Source organism: Sorex araneus, chromosome 3 (genome assembly GCF_027595985.1).
Source record: "Sorex araneus isolate mSorAra2 chromosome 3, mSorAra2.pri, whole genome shotgun sequence".
Taxonomy (NCBI): Eukaryota; Metazoa; Chordata; class Mammalia; order Eulipotyphla; family Soricidae; genus Sorex; species Sorex araneus.
The window spans coordinates 33,413,360-33,436,028 of NC_073304.1; the positions used below are offsets into that span (position 1 = coordinate 33,413,360).

General features: G+C 33.0%; 1 protein-coding gene across 19 annotated transcripts in view; it reads right to left on the reverse strand.

Moving 5' to 3' along the window:
• The window catches only part of GPHN (gephyrin), a 494,826-nt gene that overhangs the window by 149,209 nt on the left and 322,948 nt on the right, over positions 1–22,669 (reverse strand). For 9 of the 19 annotated variants that reach the window (XM_055130244.1, XM_004612346.2, XM_055130240.1 and 6 more), the window contains one exon: positions 21,861–21,902. The exons of the other annotated variants lie outside the window; for them this stretch is intronic. In XM_055130244.1, coding sequence (XP_054986219.1) covers positions 21,861–21,902 — 42 coding nt within the window. The remainder of the gene's footprint in view (positions 1–21,860; positions 21,903–22,669) is intronic. 19 annotated transcript variants of the gene reach the window in all.

A 22,669-nucleotide genomic window follows, 5' to 3' on the forward strand; every position in this document is an offset into this window, starting at 1 on the left:
AAACTTCCCCACCCCTAAAAAGTCTGCATAAGCTTTGTTAAAATCCCAAATGGCTCTACAGAAAAAAATGATTAAAAACTCTAAGAATTGGGGCTAGGGATGTAGAGCTATTGTAGTGTGCATGGGAGTTCTGAGTTTGTTCCTAAAAACTTCCCTCCAAACAGTAACAATAAAAACCCCTCTAACCTAGATGATTTTCAACTTTTCTTTTATCTCTAAGATTCTGAGGCTCTAAGCAACATTTCTCATCTCCTTTTATCAATTCATATATAGATGCATATATACACACACACGTATGTTTGTGTGTACATATATATATATATGAAAGAATATTTTTTGGGCAAGAAGTTGAAATAAAATTAGTCAGTTAATTAACTTACCATTATTTGACAGTTTAGGAAACGATAAAGGAACACAGTATTAAAAAAACATTAAAAAATCTGTTTACTTAATCTTTTTGCATTTGATTTAGATAATTAGATAAAATAATCATTTAATAATTATATAGAAAACAAAATTCTAATTTCTATACATAAATTTATATACATGTGTATTTGTCAATAATTGTTTTTATAATTTTCATATTTTGATCACAGAATGCAACACTATTTCCTACGTATAGCATAAACCTTTGCAGCACACAGAAAATACTTATAAGCACTACAATATGTATAAGCAAGACAATCTCACAAATCTTTTTCCAGAGGACATTCTTATATGTTTTCCAGTTATATATTTTAACTAATACTGATGTTTAGGATCTTAAGTAAATGCGAAAAATAATTTTGAATATTGACTTCTAAAATAATCTGAACCTATGGCAGGCTACAATATCTAATGAAGCAAATTATACTACTACAGAAAATGAAAATTCTATTATTCTTGTTAGCTAACTTGCTGGGTTTCTATTTGTTCTCAAAAAAACAATGGATACTGTGAAGAAAATATCTAATAATAGGACTGGTTAACACTATGACTTGGGAAAATGACTACAACAATGGCAGTGGTGGTATTAATATACTTCACATGTAAAGCTTTAAATCTAAATTAATGTACTTTCAATGACTCTAGAAAAAGTGTAAATCCTAGGCTAATCTCTCCTGGGTACTAACAATATTTTGGAGTTAATGTTTTCTTTTGAGAAATGTAATATTGATCATGAATGAAAATAAGGAAAAAATGATATCAAAGTCTCACATATATTATACAAAATATAACAAGTTCTATCCATGTTTTATCAATGTCATATCAAAGTTTTATAACAATAATGTAAAATCTGAATTAATGAGGAGGCAGAGAGGAGAGAAGGGAAGGTGCTTGCCTTACATGTAGTCAACCCATTTTTGATCTCTGGAACCACAGATAGTCCCCTGGTCACCTGCCAGGAGTGATTCTTAAGCACAGATCTAGAAGTAAGCCCTGAGAAGAGCCAGGACTGGCTCAAAACATCAAACAACTCCCTCAAAACATCAAACAACTCCCCCGCCCCCTAACCCCCAAATCATTGAGTATCTGTAATAATTATTTTCTGGAAATTCACAATGGTTTTCGTTGAGTAAGAGTTTGACATATAAGTTTTTAATTAGGTTTACTGTTCCTTTCTCTCTTTCTTTCTCTTTCTTTCTTTCTTTCTTTCTTTCTTTCTTTCTTTCTTTCTTTCTTTCTTTCTTTCTTTCTTTCTTTCTTTCTTTCTTTCTTTCTTTCTTTCTTTCTTTCAGGATAGCAGAATATGTCATACCAAAATGTGCCTCTTTGGCATAATGTTTATTTTGGGCTTATTTTTAGCAACTGCAGATATAGTAAAAGTTCTAAGAACAGAGCAGAATCAAATTTTCCTTTGTGACAGAAAATTTACACTGAGAAATATTTACTTACAAAAAAAGAAACATTTACCTATAAGTTGTCTCTCTGAACCTGGAAGGTCCAGAAGCAACTATTGATGTAATTTAGGTTTGATTGAATTTTAGTGAATTTTTGAGTTTGTGCCTTCTGTGTACCTTCAGTTTTTAAGTTGTATGAAATACCTATTATAGTTAATCATTTTCAAGTAGACAAGTTTCTCTTTTACTATACCATCAAAATGCTTTACTGTATTGAAAAATATAAATGACTTTATATTAAATATATACTGTTTCTTTTAAATAAATAGCATAATCCTCAAGACTTAAAGCACAACAAATTTCTCCCAAATCCAAAAAAAGCATGTTTGAATATTGTAAAAACATTATTAAAGGTGAAAGAACAACTAAAAGCAAAGCAACAAAATGTATATAATACTAATGTATGAGACAAATATACTGACCATAAATTTACTTGTATGTTTGGGAATAAATTTTTAGATGAAGCTTCATTTGTACCTGTTTTATTTTTTTTAAATAAAAAGCTAAAAAATAAGAAAAAGTATGTTGAAGAAATATTCTTTCTTAGAACACTGTGAAATTTAGGTTTATAGCTAGTTTGAACTGCTTCCGTGTATTTTTATTAATTAGCAAACATTGTATTTGTTCATCTACATTGTTGTTCTATTTCCTCATTAGTTCACATTCATGTAACTCATACTCAAGAGAAAAAGAATAGGTAAGACTATTTTTGATGAATGTGAATGATTTCTTCTAATAAAAGCTGTAGAGGATAAAGGTTAAGGAATATTAGCTAATTTGATTAGCTAGGAACTAGTGAAAATAGTAAATTCTTCAAGCAGAAGCAAATTATTTTTGCTTGCTACATGACCTTGGATAACAACTTTTCAATCTTTAATTTCCCACATGTATAAGAATATGCATTATGATACCATTTATTTACTGAAAAAAATTTGTTTGCCCCCTCAATATTTCACCAACTCATCGTGGCGGGGGGGGCCGCCGGGGGTGTGGCAACTATGATGTCAACCAGTGAAGAGTGAACCAAAAGGTGCTGCCTAGAGACACAGGCAGGTGCGTGTTTGTCACCATGCAGATTGTTACAACATGCCAGTCAACCAAAAGCTTGCATTTGGTAGACAGGGAGCACCTGTAACGGTGATTAGAGGTCGCCCCAAAAGCCTCAAACCCTCTGGAGAGCCAGACAAGCTACCAAGTGTATCCTGCCTCCACAGCAAAAAGCCTGGCAGGCTACCCGAGGTGTATTTGATATGCCAAAAACAGTAATAATAATGGGTCTTATTACCCTAACCCTGAAAGAGCCCCCATCCAGTATAGCAGCACTGGGAAGGAAGAGTAAGGAGAGGCTGCTAAAAGCATGCTATAGGGATGAATGGAGACATTACTGGCGCCTGCTCGAGCAAATCGATGATCAACGGGATGACAGGTGATATAGTTGTTTTGTTTTGGGGCCACAGCCGGCAATGTTCAGGGCTTACTCCTGACTCTGTGCTCAGGAATCACTCCTGGTATTTCTTAGGGGTGATCATCAGTTGGTTATATGCAAGGCAAATGCCCTATATGCTGTACTATTGTTTCAGCCCGTAAACAAAAACTTCTTGAGCACATACCCAATGCCAAATTCTGAGTTAGGTATAGATGATGGTGGTAATAAAACATGAACAACATAGACAAGTACTTTATTACTAAGATACTTAAACAAGATAGTTTCATGGAGTGGTAAATAACCATGAAGAATATAAAACAGTGATGAGTAACAAGGGTTAGTTGAATTATTCTATACTATTTATTTAAAGCAGACAAGGAAGATTTTTTGTATATACATCTTTTATGTTCTGAGGGACTGACATAGCTCAGTTGTAGAGTACTTGCCTTGTATCTGAAAGTTCTGGGTTTGATCCCTGATATGATCAAAAGAAAAATCCATGAAGTTCTGAGACAGATGAGTATCAGAGCAAATGATTTTCCAGACTAAGGAAATCACTGTATCACTGTCGTTCCATTGCTCATTGATTTGCTTGAATGTCAGTAATGTCTCCATTTATCCCTGTCATGTTCAGGGTCAGGGGAATGAGGTCCATTATTGTTACTGTTTTTGGCATATCGAATACGCCATGGGTAGCTTGCCAGGCTCTGCTGTGTGAGATTCTGTATCTGTCTCTTCTGGTAGCTTTGCTTCATAGTCTCTGGATCTTGGCAGTTGATGAGATTACATGGTGCGGTGCAGAAGGGGGGGGGGAAGGGCGGATCGGTTTGTGGGTGTGACTGACAAGCTATTGGAAAACAGGAGATCTGGATGGAGGAGGCCCAGTCCCGATCCAAGCAGGCTTGGAGATCTCAGCCATGGGTCCTGCATACCTGGGTTCCTCTGCCAGTTCCTTCATGCGTGAGGCTTGTCTGAGCATGAGGAGAGTGGTCTTGAGCATGGCTGTGGTTGGGTTCTGAAGGCTTTCGGCTGCTGGGGTTCTGCTTGGGGTGGGGAGGAAGACTCAACCCACCCCCCCTCCCCCAAGGGGCCCTGGTGAAGACAGCCTGGTGCAGGGGAGCAGGAGATTCTGCCGACTAAGGAAAAAGAGCTGGTAATGGCTAAAGGCTTGTTTTTTCTCGAGTTTCAGCCTCAGGATTGTTGAAAAATTAAACAAATAAATTAAAAACATTAAATACTATAACTTATACCTAATAAAAGACAAATAAATGTTTATTAAAGGTGAAATACTGGAACAGCACTCCTTAAACTGGAACTATTTGCAACCTCTTTTTTATTAGCCGGCGATGCACACCCGGCGATGCACAGGGGTTACTCCTGGCTCTGCACTCAGGAATTACTCCTGGAGGTGTTCAGGGGACCACAAGGGATGCTGGCAATCGAATCCGGGTCAGCCATGTGCAAGAAAAACGCCCTACCTGCTGTGCTATCGCTCCAGCCCCGAAAAGATAAATTTTAAGATAAGGTGTGTACTTCTCGCTAGCTTATTTTACGAGGTCTTAGGAAAACAAACAAAATTACACACACACAACATATATACATTTAGCATATGTGAGACATAATTATACATGTAGTATGTATGTATGTATTCTGTTTCCCTAGTACATACTGGAAATCATTCAAATAATGGTAATAAAAAAACCCTTAAAAATAAACATAAACAGAAACATATCATAGGAACAAAAGGGTGCTGAGAATTATAGCACTATCCAAATGTGGTGTTTATACATATTTAGAAGGAACATAGTTCTAATTTTTCATGATCTTTATTACTGGTTCTATATAATAACAATTCTATGCAGGGGAATTCAGCTTTGTTATAATTCTTTAGTTATTAAAATTCTATTAAAATATATAAAAATTGTAATGAAACAATATTTGATGATCAACATGTAGGCATTTGCTATATGGTCTTTACTACATATTCAAAATATTTCATTAAAAATTAGATGTATGGAAAAAGAGAAGAGGTTCACTAAAGTACGTTTACTTTAGGCTGCTAATATCTATGAACACTTTAGCTTTGATTTCTCAAAAAAAATTTTCTCTTTGCTTTTGGGGTATTATTATTATTTTATTGTTTGGATTTTTGGGTCACCTGGTGATGCTTAGGGATTACTCCTGGTGGTGCTTGGGGATGTCGGAGATTGTTGGAGATGAATACAGGTGGGCTATCTGCAAGGCAAATGCCCTATCTACTGTACTATGGCTCTGGTCCCTGGGATCATATTATTCTTTTACCCACTTTATTCTATAAATAAATAATATTAATCTTTTTTATTTTTTATCTTTTATTTCATTTTTAAAATTTTATTTATTTATTTTATTAATTAATCACCGTGGGGGTACAGATACAGGTTTACATATTCTCATGCTTGTGTTCCAATCATATACAGCTTGAGTATCTATCTTTTTAAACCACAGATTTGCTTATGATTTTCCCATTCTACTATTTCTTGAACAAAAATTATTAAGTTTTAACCACTGTTCCAAATACCAATTTCACCATAAATTGATTTACTCCCTCTATTTTTCCCAGGATTGCTTCAAGTAGCATTTCTAGAACCTGTGTTGCTTATTTCTTATATGAAGAATATAATTAAGTCAAACTCTGCAGAAATCCACCCACCACAGCTTTTCAACTCTTTTTCACCCTTGCTTGGTTTTCAGATTTTATTATTATTATTATTTTTAGAACTGTGATTTACAATACTATTTTAACAGAGTTTCAGGCATACAATGTGAAAACTTCACACTTAGCACCAGTATCAGGGTCTCAACTCTTAGATATTTTACATATTAGTCATTTAAAATTTTTTCCATATAGGAAATTTTTCAGTGGTAATTATTTCTTCTGCATATACTTTTTTATTATTGTTTATTTACTTGGACTGGAGTGATAGCACAGTGGGTAGGGCGTTTGCCTTACGTGCGGTCGATGCAGCCAGCTTGGGTTTGATTCATCTGTCCCTCTTGGAGAGCCCAGCAAGTTACCAAGAGTATCCTGCCTGCATGGCAGAGCCTAGCAAGCTACCCTTGGCATATTCGATATGCCAAAAACAGTAACAGCAAGTCTCACAATGGAGACATTACTGGTGCCTGCTGGATGAACAATGGGAGGACAGTGCTACAGTGCTATTAAATTCCAGCTACTGTAACAGTAACAACAATGGGAGGACAGTGCTACAGTTTGCTACAATTTATTTACTTAATAGTTCATTCTCTATAGAACCCTCTACTTTCCCCTCTTTGTCTTTCAATTCATAATCCTTTGTTTTCTGTTAAATATTAATATGGGAAATCTCATAGGTATTTTTTCTTTATATATATATAAGAATATACATACATATGTATATGTATATATATGTATACACACACACACACACACACACACATATATATATATATATATATATTCTTTCAGGTATGCAGGACCTGTGGCTGAGATCTCCAAGCCTGCTCGAATCTGGACTGGGCCTCCTCCACCCAGATACCCTGTTTTCCAGTAGTTTGGCAGTCACACCCACAAACTATTCCCAACGCAATGTAATCTCATCAGTGGCCAAGGGACTATAAAACAAAGCTCCCAGAAGAGACCGATGCAGAATCTCGCACGGCAGAGACTGACAAGCTACCTTTGGCATATTCAATATGCCAAAAACAGTAACAATAATGGGCCTCATTTCCCTGAACGCAATAGGGATGAACGGAGATGTTACTGGTGCCCAATCAAGCAAAACGATGAGCAATGGGAGGACAGTGATACAGTGACATTCTTTCCTCACTGTGTGAAAAAAGACAAAGTTATTGAAATTAAAAATAAGTTTTTGGAAAATGAGATTGTTTTAAAAGATTTACAGAAACATAATCTAGCATTTTGAGTAAAACAAGGATTAACCATATTATCTGTTCAAATTCACTTTACTCAGTTGTTGCCAAATTTATCTGACATCATTAATATATCTTTCCTCATTCCTATCATTACATACATCTCTAGGATGTTTGAGTTTTTTTTTTACTAGTTCATGTAAAAGAACTAGTGAAGTGGCTTTACAAATCTCTAACTCTTACTTATCGTGTTTTAACTCAACAACTAAAAAAGGCATATATTTACTTTTTTAAAAAAATTGTTTCATGCACAGTATGACTTATAAAATACATATTGTTTTTGGCCACACCCAGCTGTGCTCAGGGCTTGCTTCTGGCTCTGCAGTCAGGGATTACTTCTGGCAGAGCTTGAGGGACCAAGGGATGCTGGGAACGAACTGGGGCAGATTGAATGTAAGACAAGCACTGCACTATTGCTCCGGCCCTTGACTTCGAAATTTTATAGTTACGTTATGCCTAACTTACGTTACTTTTATACAGGTTATCTGTCCCATGTTTCTTTGACTGAGAGGGTTTTGGATTTAATCACAACATATAGTTGGGCTATCATATTTAAATGCTTAAAATAATTCATCTCATTTTTTTCCCTTATAACACACTGAGAAGCTTATATTCATATGTACTACAACATTAAGGGTCACATTATTACACATACAAATATGCACTGTTGGCTTGTTATTCAATGAAAAGAAAAAGGAAAAACAAGGAACAGCTAAAGAAGGTAGGTAATCTGTATCAAAACACCACACACACACACACACACACACACACACACACACACACACACACAGAAAAAACAGTAAGAGTAAAGCATAGGCACCTACAATAAAAAGTAGGTGAATGCAAATGAGGTAATGAATTGTGGGACTGGCATTCTTTTTTTTTTTTTTTTAAGAGCAATTACTCCTGGCAGGCTAGTCCAGGTGAGTTTTGGTCTGTCCAGCAGGGAAGGGTACTCCAGTCCAGCAGAGCTCAGGGGCCGCCAGAGCTACATCTGGAAGTGCTAAGGTGAGGCATATAGTATCGAGGGCTGAATTTAGGGCCTTGAACATAAGACACATGTGCTCTACTACTGCTACTCTTCCTCCTCCTGCTACTACTGCTACTGCACTACTACTTAGACTATATCCCTGGCTCAGACTACAATTCTTATAGACAATTATCTTACTTCCTGTTTCAAGCTTCAAAACAGGCAGAATTAAAAAACATGAATATTTCTGTGGGAATGTTTTGCCTCAGACACAGGTGTTAAATCATAAAGGTGTAAACTTGAGAATTATACTGTTATAGTAACATAATATCAGAAAAGAAAAATGATACCAGTATCATCCATGACATAAACTGTCTTTTAAAGTCAATAAATTAGAGTAAAAGGCATAACTTGTGAAATTTTAAAAGTTTGGTACATATAAGAGGGATAGCAGGTTTTTTTTATAACTCACATGATAGTTAATATTAAGAAGCAAAATGTTCTTCAGTAGATAGGATATTTTTAAAAAAGCCAAAGTGATTTCAAGCATACTTAAAGTGATAGTGGAGTATGACCACATCTACCAGGGATAAATGACTAAGAAAAGCAAAAGCTAATTAGGTAATTTTAGTAGGATTCTTATAAGGGAGCATTTCAGACTTTAGCCTTGAAAGAGATTTTTGAAAGTTAGGTGATACAAATGAAATAGTAATATATATATATACTTAAATTCATTACTATATTTAGATTTAGTTTCTATGGGGGAATTCTAATATAATTAATTTTTGTACTTCATACCCAGAAAATGATCTATAAATACAAATGTAAAACGCACAATTTTAGGAATATTTACTTGCTTACCAACTTTTCAAAACAAGGATATAATGTGAAAAATTTCCTTTTGGGAAAATGTCTAGCTTACTTTCTAGAAGAAAATGATATAAATAAATATTCAGTGGTACTAACAAAAGATTCCAAACACTTTATCAATAATCCAATGTTTATAGCTTATAAAAGTTTAAAATATTGAAGATGTCTTTAATAAGGTTTGTATAAAAACAGTTTGGAACTGGATAAAGGGAGCAAAGTTATGTTTTACATATGATTAGGCTATTAAGTTTTAAGGTAGGATGATAAAAATCAGTCTTCACTGACTCAAACTACTTCAGACTCTAAATTAAATACCTGAGACTGAAAATTGACTGACCCTACATTTTCTCATACCTCTTAAAGCCTCAATGTAACTCATTCTTTCTCTTTCCCGTTCTTTCATATATGAGCATTATTTGAAGGGATACACAAGTGTGAAGTCACAGTGACCTGCAGATCTAACTGCAGAAGACTAATTTGTATCAGTTCCCACATTTATTCCTGGGGAATTCCCTCAAAACATTATTATAATTAATGCAAGCTTCTGTACATACAGAAGCTTGCATTAATTATAATAACTTCAATACTGTATTTGAAGGATCAGATTGCTACAAACTTTTTTTTCTGTGCAGATATTCACACCAGTCTCCTCAATGAGCCATGTTTTATTAGCTCCTGCCATATTTCTTAAAAACAGTATTTAAGCATGAGAGCCAAAACAGAATTATATCTAGCTGCTAGATGCTGGGATCACAAGTTGCAAAACAGGACGGAAGGGAAATTTTAATTTTTCTAGGCAATATTGAGTACAGTAATCAAGTGCACAAAAATTCAAAAATAAACTCTTCTGATCCTAAGGCATATTTAGAAATAGGACAAAGAAAATGATTAATATATTAAGAAACTCGGCATGTAAAAGTTCATATGATTAAAAGCTTCTCCCAGAAGAAGAATGGTGGGTCGGAGGAAAATAGGGTTGGAGGCTAGAGTGTGCAATGGTAGAGCAAAGTGGACACTGTTGAAGGGATCAGTGTTCAAACATTGTATACTTGAAGCCTAATCATGAATTGCTTTGAAATTTCACAGTGACAAAAGAAATTAAAATGAATAAAAGAAAAAAATCCATCTAAATCTCAATCTCAATTATATTTAGGTTTTATAGAATATACATCAAAATATTAAGGTCTTTCTGAATTTACTTTTGTTCTACAAGCTGTTGCTTTTGTTTTGCAATATTTAATACTGGAAAGTTAGAACTAGGGAAACAAAAGGAATGATAACCTTATTCTATACATAGTGAGACAAAATGAATGAAAAACCTGGGATTGCTTCCCTTTTCCATCTCTTCCTTTATCTTCTTTCCCTCACTTTTTCATTTTTTTCTCTTAAAATGCAAACGATTTAGTACCAACGTACCTAATTTCCAAACCTCCCTCTGGCCCCCAATTTCAAGTTATCAGAGCATCTATCCTATCCAGGCCAGAGTCTTAAGGATAAAATCTATCTCAACAGAGGCTTTAAAAATTTTAAGATTCCCAAGATCTTTTGCAGGAACATTTGGAAACTAAGCATCCTGTGAATTTCTTTACAGGTAATTCAATCATTAGTGCTCAAAATTATAAATGAATGCAAACATAGCAGTATTTCTGCCATGGTTTATGTCTGTTATCAAAGACCCTTCCTAGAAGAAACTAAAGTTCTTTTAATATTCTTGATAATTTTCTTTATTCTTTATGAGCTAATCTATAGAAACCTGTTTTCCCCTTCCTCAGAGGTCAGAAAATTTCCCATGATCACTTTTGTTCTTCTATGCCAATGCAGAAGTAAGCTTTACTTCATGACTCAATGTTATCTATTCTTTAATAGTCATCTGCTCATATCTAATCTACAAGTCATGGTGATCTCTTATTTGTTCCATCACAAGGTATATAAGCAATATTATTTTTCCTATGTATTATTACACATATGTAATAATCATACATGTGTGCATGTATGATGCACAAAGAGTCCTGATTAGATATAGACATATGTTTCCTCTACTAATAAGTTACATAGAAGTTAAGTTCAAATGTATTTTTAAAGGGATAGTCATAATGATGCAAGCACTATATTTCTAAAAGTGGTTGTGTTTTCTATTTATCTTGCGATACTAAGATAAATATCTATCTACTTTCATAGATATTAAATACTTCACTGAACAAGAAAACATCGTTCTGAATTCTCGGGATATGTAAACTGAAAAGAAGCAAGTCAGTATGATAAAATGAGCAAATCTAAGAAATACATTATAGACATATAATGAGTAAGCAGAATTAATGGGAACTTATTACACATTGTTCATTTTTATTTTTAGCTTAGCCTATTCAGAATGATAGAGTACCTCAACACTTCTCTATAATTCTTAATTTGTGATTCAGGTTGAGAATGAGATCTATCTTAGAAGTAACCAAGAGTGGAAAAAACATTAAGAGTCCTCAAATAATAGGCACAGAACACTTAGGATTATTAAGACTGCAAATATTATGGATCAATATACTTTGGGGAATGACAGTTGCAAATTTGAAACACCCGGTAGCTAACATCAATCACTTACTAAGTGGCTAAAACTACGTGGCAAAGAGGATTAAACTAACTATAATGGATAACATTTGATTCAAAATGTGCCCTTAAACTTTACTGAGAGGACTTAAAACATTAAATTATTTTTCATAAACTCTACCTCCTATGTATTATTCATTCCGATCTATATAATATCAACTGAAATTCAAGATCTGAATATTACCTAAATACATGAGATAACTTAGCAGAGCATAGATCACTTAAAAGGCAAAATTCTGCATTCTTCTCCAATAAATAATGCTAATAAGAGTACCACTATGCTTTGCATTTATGTCGCTTTTTCAAAAAATATAACTGGCAAATAAATTTAGGTAAATCTTATCAGCAACTTAAAATAACTGGCATCATCTGTACAAAGCCTAAAGAAAGATTATGGTACTTACAAGGTACGCAATAAGGTTCTCAGAGCTTAAATCTACTCTAGAAAAATCTTTTCAAGCAAGTTTTTTTTTGAACTTGATAATAATTTAAAAATAACTTTCCCAGGCTATTTTGTGAACACAGAACCCAAGAATGGTGATTTTCTTATAATCTTTTTTTGACATTAACATTAAATAGCTTTAATTATAAGCCAAAGACATTTCCTTTAGTAGTATTTTCCAACAGAAGAGCCAGAATATGATATTAAAAAAAGATTCCAATAAGTAAAATCTGTAAGTGATATACTATTTTAAATTTTGAAACATTCTTTATATACCTACAGGAAATGAATATGAAGACAGGAACATCTTCTTGTAATGCAGATGCTTAATAGATACTTTATGATTAACCATGACTTACTGATAGTTAAAAAAATAAAAGTATGAACAATCAAGTGAAAATAACAATCACATCAGTTTTAATTTTTATATTTACTTGGGACAAGAAATATTTGAGACTTTCAAGCTCAAAGAATGTTTTTTAACTTGCATTTGGTACTCTGAACTTTTATGTAGAGAATAAATGCACAAAGAATCAGGATCCAGTTTCTTCAAAATTCTATCATTTTTCCTTTAAAACTAATATTTTACCAGAATTAAAAATACTACATGTGATGTTACTGATGAACTAGCTTCACGATGAATAGTCCTGGCAAAGAAATCATCTGTTGACTCAGTCATATGTTTTACATTAATACCTTGCTCAAAGCCTATGGCTTCTATACAATGTGCTAAAGATAAGGCAGCACTTAACAAATTAGAAAGGTGAGCATTTACTACACAAGGTAGTAATAAGCATCTTATATAACTCTAGAAATAGTATCACACTAAAGAAAATTTACTAAAATTTAACTAATTACAAATTATTAATACAAACAAAATTAAAGAACAAACACTAATGGTAATGTTGTGGAATAGTCCTTGTGCCAAACTGCCAGACTTCCTCTCTCCCTTTACCTACTCCTACAATGAGTATTCTAAGTAAGATGTCCCATTTGATTTGACTGTTGGAAGAAAATAGGATATAAGATCCTACTGTCATGTAGTGTTTGTCAGCATACAAATGGTTTAGAGTAGGTGGATTCAGTTTGATTTTAAAATGCAGTCTTTCTTGAAATAATGTTACAAATAGTGCATAGATTCCTACACTATTCATATATGCCCTTTGAATTCAATTAAACTGTAGTGAACTTTCAGAATGTGGTGAGACGTTGGTCAAATTTTTGATTCTTTCAGGAAACAGGAATCTATTTCCTTTTTTTTTAAAGATTCAAATAAAATCTGGCTGAAACTCAAGTGTTAAATCTTCATGCCTGAAGCTATTTAGAAATGTTAGTATTTAAAGAAAAAAGCAACAAGGAGAATTACCAAAGATTAAGTGTGGCTTTAAATAACAGGGCTTTAAATATTCAACTATATAAAAACAGAAATAATTACTGCATCTTTCTCAACTCAGAATTACACTCTACTATTCTGTCTGTCACACTGTTGTCACTTATGCTTATATGTAGTGAACTAAGAATGGTACCAACCTTAAAAGAGCTTGAGAAATATACCCACATAAATTATTTCTTAACCTGTGGGCTTGTTGATGAATGATGGTCGAGAAAGAAAGAACTTTTGAAGGGGGGAAAATTAGAGATCTGATTTAGAAAATTGTAAGAGCAAACTGACAGTTCTATTATAGCCTATATATTTTGTATAGTCCAGACTCTACCTAAGTGGTATCGACTGTGATGTGATCTGTGTGAATAAGTAAAAGAAAAATTACCCTCCTGGTAGTCAAGAAGATAATTTTCTTAATCTTTAAAAACTATACCAGGATTAAAGGCAAACTAAATCTGTAAATCTATCAGTAAAAGTCAAGCACAGTATGACCATGAACTCATTTGTATTTCCTAATACAATTTTGTTGAAAGCTTCTTAAAAATGTTTCCAACTGGCCTAACAATGCATTTTAGGTTTCTAGATACTTTTGTTTGTGAATCAATTCTTATATCATAAGAATTTTTATCTGCATTTATAACATCATGAGATTTCATAGATCTTTAGTTCCCATTGTTTTTTTAAAGATCTCAAGGAGACTGACTAAAATCAGAGAACAAAACTACAAAGCTCTAGATAAACTTCAGGTTTCAACAACAGGGAGAAAAAGTAAATTCTACAGTTTAACATGTTCCTCCCTCATATTAAACCCAATGTGAAAAAGTAAGTAAAATTGTAATATTGGAGTTACTTTTTAAACTGTTTAAGACTAGTCTCAGAAAAAGTTGATCCAGTTACCCATCCATAATTTTAAAAATATTTTAAAATTTAAATCAAACAGTTCCCGGGTTTCGGCACCAAAAAAAAAAATTTAAATCAAACACATATAAAAGATATTAGATTAGGAAGTTAGGGAGCATAGGATTAAAATATCTTAGGAACACGAATCTAGACTGACATATTTCAGGGAATTAAAAAATGCATATAAGTCTTAGGGACATGTGATATATATATATATATATGCAATTATTTGAGACTGGGTTCTACTTCATGATTTGGTAAATATGTGCTTATTAAATGCCTACTTGCACTTGATAAAGAAAGGGAGCAAAATCCCAAAGAAGCTAAATCTTTACTCAACCAAATTTAATAATCTAATAATACTGAATATTATAAGAAAAAATTAATTTATAATTGTGATTCATTAAATCACTTATTCAAAGCACACTAAATGAAAAAACCTATTCTGTATCTGAAACTGATCAAAATAAATAAATAATTCCAATACATCATGTTAAGTAACTTAGTAACATATAAACTGTTAAGGGGACATTTAAGAGATGCTGCTAACTTAGAACTGGATTTAGGGTAAAATATACAGGAAAGGCTTCCTAGAGTTGAGAGAGTATTAGTTTTAAGGAATAATTACAACTTAGGACAAGAAAAGATGGAAGGAAAAAAGTCAAATGCAACTTAAAGATGTTAGGAAACTTGGTAACCAAAAAAAAATGGCAAGTAGCTGATTTAATCACAGCTGAGAGATGAAAAACAAGTAGTTAATGAAGTAGATAAGGACCAATTCATAAGGCCTGTGGAAAGTTACTGAAAGAGTTTAATAAATATGACATGATTGTTTTAACCTTTTAACTAGTTCATTCTAGTGAGGAAAGTGTAGCTCTGATATTCATAGAAAAATAATGAGGGTAAAAGAATTAGCAATTAGTTTGGATATTAGTCTAGTAATCCAAATGAATTTAAATGACTAAATGTAGTTCAGGAGATGAGATAGAAAAAAAACATAACAGAACAGGAAAGTTTACCTAAACTGGAGTGGTAGGTACATGACAGCAAATAAATGGTCAATTTTCGTTTACCAGGAACTAGAGGTGAAAGGTGGGAGGAAGCTTTCCCTGAATGGAATTTTAACTTTTAAAATTAGGATGGTCACAGGATATGGCACATAGTCAAGCTGGTAGAAATGGAGTTTGAAAGGAAGCAGAATGCATTTACTCTTGATACAACTTAAAGTAGGCTATCACTACTCTTCTGACTAGAGAACTAAAGGAATTTAAAGACAAATTTAGGAAGATTAGTGACACAAAGCAAAAAAGGGAGAATGTATTCAAAGGGAATCCTTATTTAATGACTAGCATAATCTAAATTTTAGGTAACTGATTTAAACATGAATATAGAAAAAACCCCTTAAGTTTATTTAATAACTACTAAGTTTAGGATACTTTATTAGAGGTTACATAAGTAATTTATCAATTTTCTCTGGAACCTAAATGCAAAAACTTTTTAAACTTCAGACGAGTAGTACATTCAAAGATTTAAAGTAGATTTAAAGAGTAGTTTAAAGCATTCGTTTTTTCTCCAAATATTTTAAAGTGCCTTCTATACAACATGCTCTTTACCTGTCCTACTAAAGATCAAACTTGAAAGTCTATCCAGCTACAAATTTCACTGTATAGCTCATCTGTATAGTAGATAAAAAGATAATCACTAAAAGGAAGAAACAGCAAAAATGATAAACTTTAACCACACTATCAAAGATGCAAAATTAGAGTGAAACTAAAAGATTTCTTATTTGAAGAATTTAAAAGAGAGAATATTTAGAAAATGGAGCTGGCTACACTGAATTAGAAAACACAGAGATATTAAACAACAGTATGTATTTAATCTGACCCCAAAATTTATATATTCTAATTCATTTGAAAAAATTCAAAAGTGAGTTAGGACTCCAGAAACTTGGTAGCACTAGTTGTAAAATTTTTGAAGGACACTACTTTTTGGATAGATTTCTTTGTAATTCTAAACTTTCATATGTAAAACCAACTTGAGTATACCTGAAAGTCAAAAAGTAGACTACTACGACAGCAATATTAAAATAATAATCATGAAATATTTTCAAAATAAGGTTTTAAAAAGTAGAAAATCATAGGTGATTGCCTCATAGTATAAATTATTAATTTTATAAATTAAAAAATTATTTATTTTTTGCCTCCCAAGAAGTACTCGGCAAGGTCAATGGGGGCGTTCTTAGTAAGGCTTTTGGAATCTGGGTACCCTGTTTGCTTGGGCCCAGCGGAGCTGGAGGGCTACCAGGGCCTTACCCAGCAGCATATGCATGGAAGCTATGTGATGCTAGGAAATCAAGTATACTGCATGTAATGCATGTATTTTTGTCCTCTGAGTGAACTTCCAGGCTTCCTTATTTTACAACAGCTTTTTCCAGTTTAAAGTTTTGGCAATGCTGATATTTTAAAATCATCATTTTAAGAAACAGAAAATATTATAGATTTTGAAATCCAGATTTCTTCATTTTTCTACCTTCCTTCTTTTTCAGCAACAAATATGTATCACTGTCATCCCATTGTTCACTGATTTGCTCGAGCGGGTGCCAGTAATGTCTCCATTCGTCCCTGTCTCATGCTAGAATAGCCTGATGACACATTGAGGGCTCTTTCAGGGTCAGGGAAATGAGGACCCTTGTTGTTTGGCATATCTGAGTACGCCACAGGTAGCTTTCGAGGCTCTGCTATGCAATGAAGATTATAAACAATTCAATTAAAGCTTCCATTTGCAGAAGCTCCAAACTGTTCAGGTTTTGCTTATATCAGAACTAGTATTTCAATAATGTCTAAATCTCAAAGGATATTGTTTTGCATATTATAACTAAAAAATGTTACTTTACAGAGGTGGCTAAAAAAGTTATTTTGTTTTGTTTTGTTTTTGCTTTGGGAGCACACCGGCTGTGCTCAAGGCTTACTCCTGGCTCTTCGATCAGGGATCATTCCTGGCAGTGCTCAGAGGAACATATGGGTATAAGGAATTGTACAGGGGTAGTGGTATGCAAGGAAGTGCATTATTCACTGTCCTATCTCTCCTATCTCTCCAGCCCCCTAAAAACATTTACTAAGCATTAAGTAAATATAATTACTTAATTTAAAGTTTGTCTTTGTTCACTCAAGAGGAAAAAACATTTGGCTTCAAAATTTCATATTACTTATATCAACCTTATTATTGTGAAATTTAAGATATTATTAAAAGATTTTATAAAGCTCAATTTGGACAAATAAAACATGCGAACATGAATGTTTATTAAATTTTTAAAGTTAGAAACTGTTAAAATCACAAAAGATTTGCATCTATAGTATATTTTAACTCCTCAAATAAGTCTGAATCACCATTTCTAGGCTCTGGTTTAAAATGATAGAATTATAAATTTTAAAAAAGTTAAAAAAATAAACTTCTGGATTAGTTTAGCAATTGAAAGACGAATATTTTCCATTTTTTATAAACTTGGTTTGAGAGGATAAATAATAGTATACAAACTAAGATAAATACTTCAATAGGTATGATATTTTATACATTACAGACAAGCAGCCTTAAAGTAAAAAAATAGCTAGCAGGTAAGGTTAGTAGGTTCTCAATATTTATTGAATAAATGATAAAAAATTGACAGAAAGTAATTTTCTAACATTTCCTTGAATTAATATTTTGAATCATTATACCTCTGACATTATCAACCCCAACCAAGTAAATAAGCGCTATAAAAATTCATGACCATTACATGTCTTTCAGAGAGCTTATATTTTCTTTAAAATATTTTATTTTAATACTATTGTTTAGGCAAATAGGTTACAACAGTGTTAACGTTTGTGGTTTTGGTATGTAGCTACTAACCCTTCACTATTACCAAAGTCCCCCAAACCGTTCTATCTGTCCTTAAGCTACTTCTAGTTCACTTCTTCCTTACACTTCCATCTTTACTAGTAGTGCTTCGCAATCTGTTTTGTAATCCAGGGCCAAAGATTAGTCATTATTCCATACTGTCTATTCTGCTTTGTCGCTATGCATACAAGAGATGAGTGAGATCATCCACTATTTTTCTTCTCTCTATGACTTTTTTGTTGTTTATTTTTGGTGCCACGCCTGGTGTTACTCAGGACTTACTTCTGGTTCTGTGCTCAGGTATCACTTCTAGAAGGCTCAGGAACCAAATGAGGTGATGAGATTGAATCTGGCAAGGCAAGCACCTTACTCACTGTACAATATCTCTGGCTCCCCTCTGACCTGTTTTGCATAATGTAATACCCTACAGTTCCATCCAAATGGCAGTAAACTGAAATATTTTTCTTACAGTTGTGTAATATTTTACTGTGAATATAAATTACATTTAATATTTTCTGAATGTTGAGAAAATATTTTCACACCATACACCAGAAAAGGGCTAATACTATAAAGCACTCACAAAGCTGAAAAATCAATAAACCAATAATTCCATCCAAAAATAGTGGACAGAGACTTCCCTGGAGAAAACACACAGATGGTCAGTAGGCATATTAAAAAAAAGTATTCATTGTCACTTATTATCAAGGAAATACAAATCAAAGCAACAATGAGATACTATCTCACACCAGTAAAAATGGCATATATCAAAAGACTGGAAATAACAAGTGTTAGTAAGAATAAGGATGATGTGTGGTTCAGCTTCTATGGGAAGTTCTCAAAAATAATAAAATCAGAGTTTTCACATGACCAAGTGACTCCACTGTTTGGCATCTACCCCCCCAAATGAAAACATTAATTTGAAAAGATATATGCACACCCATGTCCACTGAAATATTGAGCATAAAAGCCAGGATATGGAAACAAACCAAACATTTAATGACAGAGCTGGTGACTTTTAATAATTCCTGAAAAACAGAAAGCAGTATAATCAAAAACATTTTTCTGTCACTTCCCAATTAATGGATTTATAATGTGGACAAGATATCTACCCTCTTTGAGCTTTAGTTTATTTATTTATACGATGAGGATGACAATAATATCTTGTCCAAATGGTTGTACTGAAGACAGAATAAGGCAATACTACAAATTATCTTACAAAAAACAGATCTATTTTTGAACAAGAACTATTATCATCATTATCCTATGTGTATCATAGAAGATGATGACACAAAATTGGTAAAGCCAATATCCTCTATTAGAGATTAGAAATCTATTCTTTAGAATTAGAAGTAATATGAGCGAAAGAAGAGATGAACAGTTTGGTACCTCCATAAATATGTCAGAAAATAATGTACTTTAGCAATAATTCTATTAATAGAAAATTAAAAAACAATATAAAATTCTTTATGAAAAATTGAAACATAGTACATTCCTTGAAATTCTGATTACTAAAGCTTATGACAAACTTTTATAAGAGAGGAGCCTGGAGAGATAGTACACAGCACATAAGGCAATTGCCTTACACACAGCTGTCCTAAGTTCGATCCCTGGCACCCTATATTGTTCCCTAATCTCTGCCAGGAATGATTCCTGAGTACAAAGATAGGAATAAGCGCTGAGCAATGCTGTGTGTTCCCCCCAAACTGAACAAAACCAAATCCAGAAATAAAAAACCAAGGCTCAAATATCTACCAATTTAAAATAAGATAGATGATTATATCTATCTGGAGGATTATAATGAAGATTAGATTCCCTGAAGAGCTTTCCATTGTTTCTGTCTAATTATACATTAAAAATCATATATGACATCCATAGAAATGTGGTATCAGGTGAAATATGAAAACTCTATTACAGATGATGAAAAAAAGAAACACAGTGACAAATAATAAAACTAATGTGTCACAATAAAATAAACAAATCCAGATGAAAACATGAGTTCATTTAAGAATTGCTATGGAGCAAATGCCACAGCATAATTCCATCCCCCCAAAAGTCAGTTCCACATTCCAACCTGAAAGCCCTCCTGCACACATGCTGTCATAGAGAAAATAATACCCTGATGGATGCCGTAGGCTGTGATTGGAGATGATGCCAATGGTAGACTTCTTATACACTCTCATGGGAAATGGAGAATTGCCTGGATGGAGTTGCAGAAAGAAATGGGTTATATATACTTTTTATACTGGGAATCATGATCCTGAGGAATTAGAAAAGACCTATGAAAAATGTGGTGATGAGATGACATCAATCTTCCTTTCAAAAGTAATTCATTTGCCTTCTATACTTTGCTTCTCCCTACAAATATATATTTTAAAAGAAATTAATTTTCCACACAATTAAAAAATCTGTATTAGCTAAAACTTGCAAATAGAAAAACTGAAAAAGATGGCTGTAATGGTTTTTACTCAGTACATTCAACTTTGTAAGGCTACCAGTTTAATCTTACTTTTCCTTTCAAGAATTTTTATTAAAACAAAGTCAAAAGATGATACTCTGCCTGTGATTCTGCATATCAGACCTGATACTTCAAACGGTATAATCTTCCTAGGCTTATTTGTATGACATTCTGTGATAATAGTTGTGCAATCAGAATTATGCTACTGGCACAAAGTAAATACGTGTAAAAATAAGCACGTGATTAAAAAAAATAAGATGTTAAAATTCAAAAGCTACTAAAGTACTTTTATTTGCTAATTATTATTTGAAAGCACATATAACATTAGCTGCAAGTGCCTAGGTTTTAGAAAGTAGACTATTTACAAAAGATATTCAAAGTTTGCTATTAATATTCTAATGAATATAGCTTACAGTAACAGGAAACCCATTTACTATGGTTTAACAAAGTAAGGATAAGAAATTAAATCCATGAAAAGACAAAGAACAAGAGTCAATTTCACATAAAAGTTTGTTAAAATCTGAGTCTCAGGAGTTATAAATGTTATTAGATTATAGGAACCTTATAAAAATAAAAAACATTAAAGAAATATTTTCCTAAGTAAGCTAGTTTTAAAAAAATGTGTTTCTTCTTTATATAAATAGGGGAATCGTTTTAAATATTTTATTTAATAACCAACTTTGGTTGCTTTATTGTGTCTGTGATTAATGGGACAGAATTTTCACTAATTCAATTTAAGTCTTCAATTATGAAATCAGACCTATACACAGGTCTCAATCTGGAATCATTATCTTTAGCCAATATAATTGTAGTAATAAATCACATAGGTCAAAGGAATCTTTATGGAATCATTGTAGTGTCAAGAATTTGCTATACACATTTAAACTATTTCAATGTGGTATTATGAACCCCAACCCCTGCCTTCCCACCACCCCAAAGTTACTCAGACATTTCACCCTACAACAGTTAACTTTTTCATTTTGGTACCCTCTTCCCTTTCAGCCAAGTGCAAAGTGCAAGGCAAAATAAATTAAGGCAAAAGGAAAATAAAATAAGAAGAATGGTGAGGGCGAGCATGTTGTTGACCATGTAAGAAAATACGTGCAAAGTATACCTCAGATACACTATAGGTAGATGAGCACGAGGGAAGCCGAGCCTGGTTTTGCAGTGGGGAAAAAAAAACATTGTTAAAGAGGAAATGGTAACACAGTAAGGGACTCAGAAGTTTAAGTGGTTCTGTCACCAACATTTTCCAGATAATAAAACAGCCTTATGAGCAGACACTTGTGTTTGCAATATCAAGGTTCAAACTATTTGGTAATTACCTTGTGATTAAAAAAATTTTTTGACTTAAAAAATCTGTAACGGAGATAATCCATCATCAACATCTGGTATGATTTTGCTGAAAAGATGTTGATTTAAGATTAAAAAAAAAAAGGAGAACACTGGTCACTTTTTCCTGTGGTACCATGGCGATGTTCAATAGTTACTAAACTTCATTTATTTAGACATTTAATTACAGGAGAGTTTATTTACAGGGTGATTCTTCTATACATCTTTAAATTATTTAACGAGATCACCAAGGTTAGCTCAGTGTTCTGATTATCTGTTTTTACTATTTCATGCTTACTAATACTAAATTGCTACATACATGTTTATACCTAAAATTAACACTTTTATGCAACACACAAAACCGAAACTATTTTCCAGTCCAACCTTTTATCAGAATGTCACCGATTTTTAACAGCTATTTTATAACTTAAACTGTGTTTAATTTTATGACTTTGAATTAACAATTTTCTGGCCTGATCTTACTTTCTAGGTTATCACACTGCACTACTCATCTTATAGTCTCTTCTTTCATAGGGTGTAAAAATGCCAGTTGAGGTTAAAGACTTAAGTATTCTCTAGTTACAGATTCAC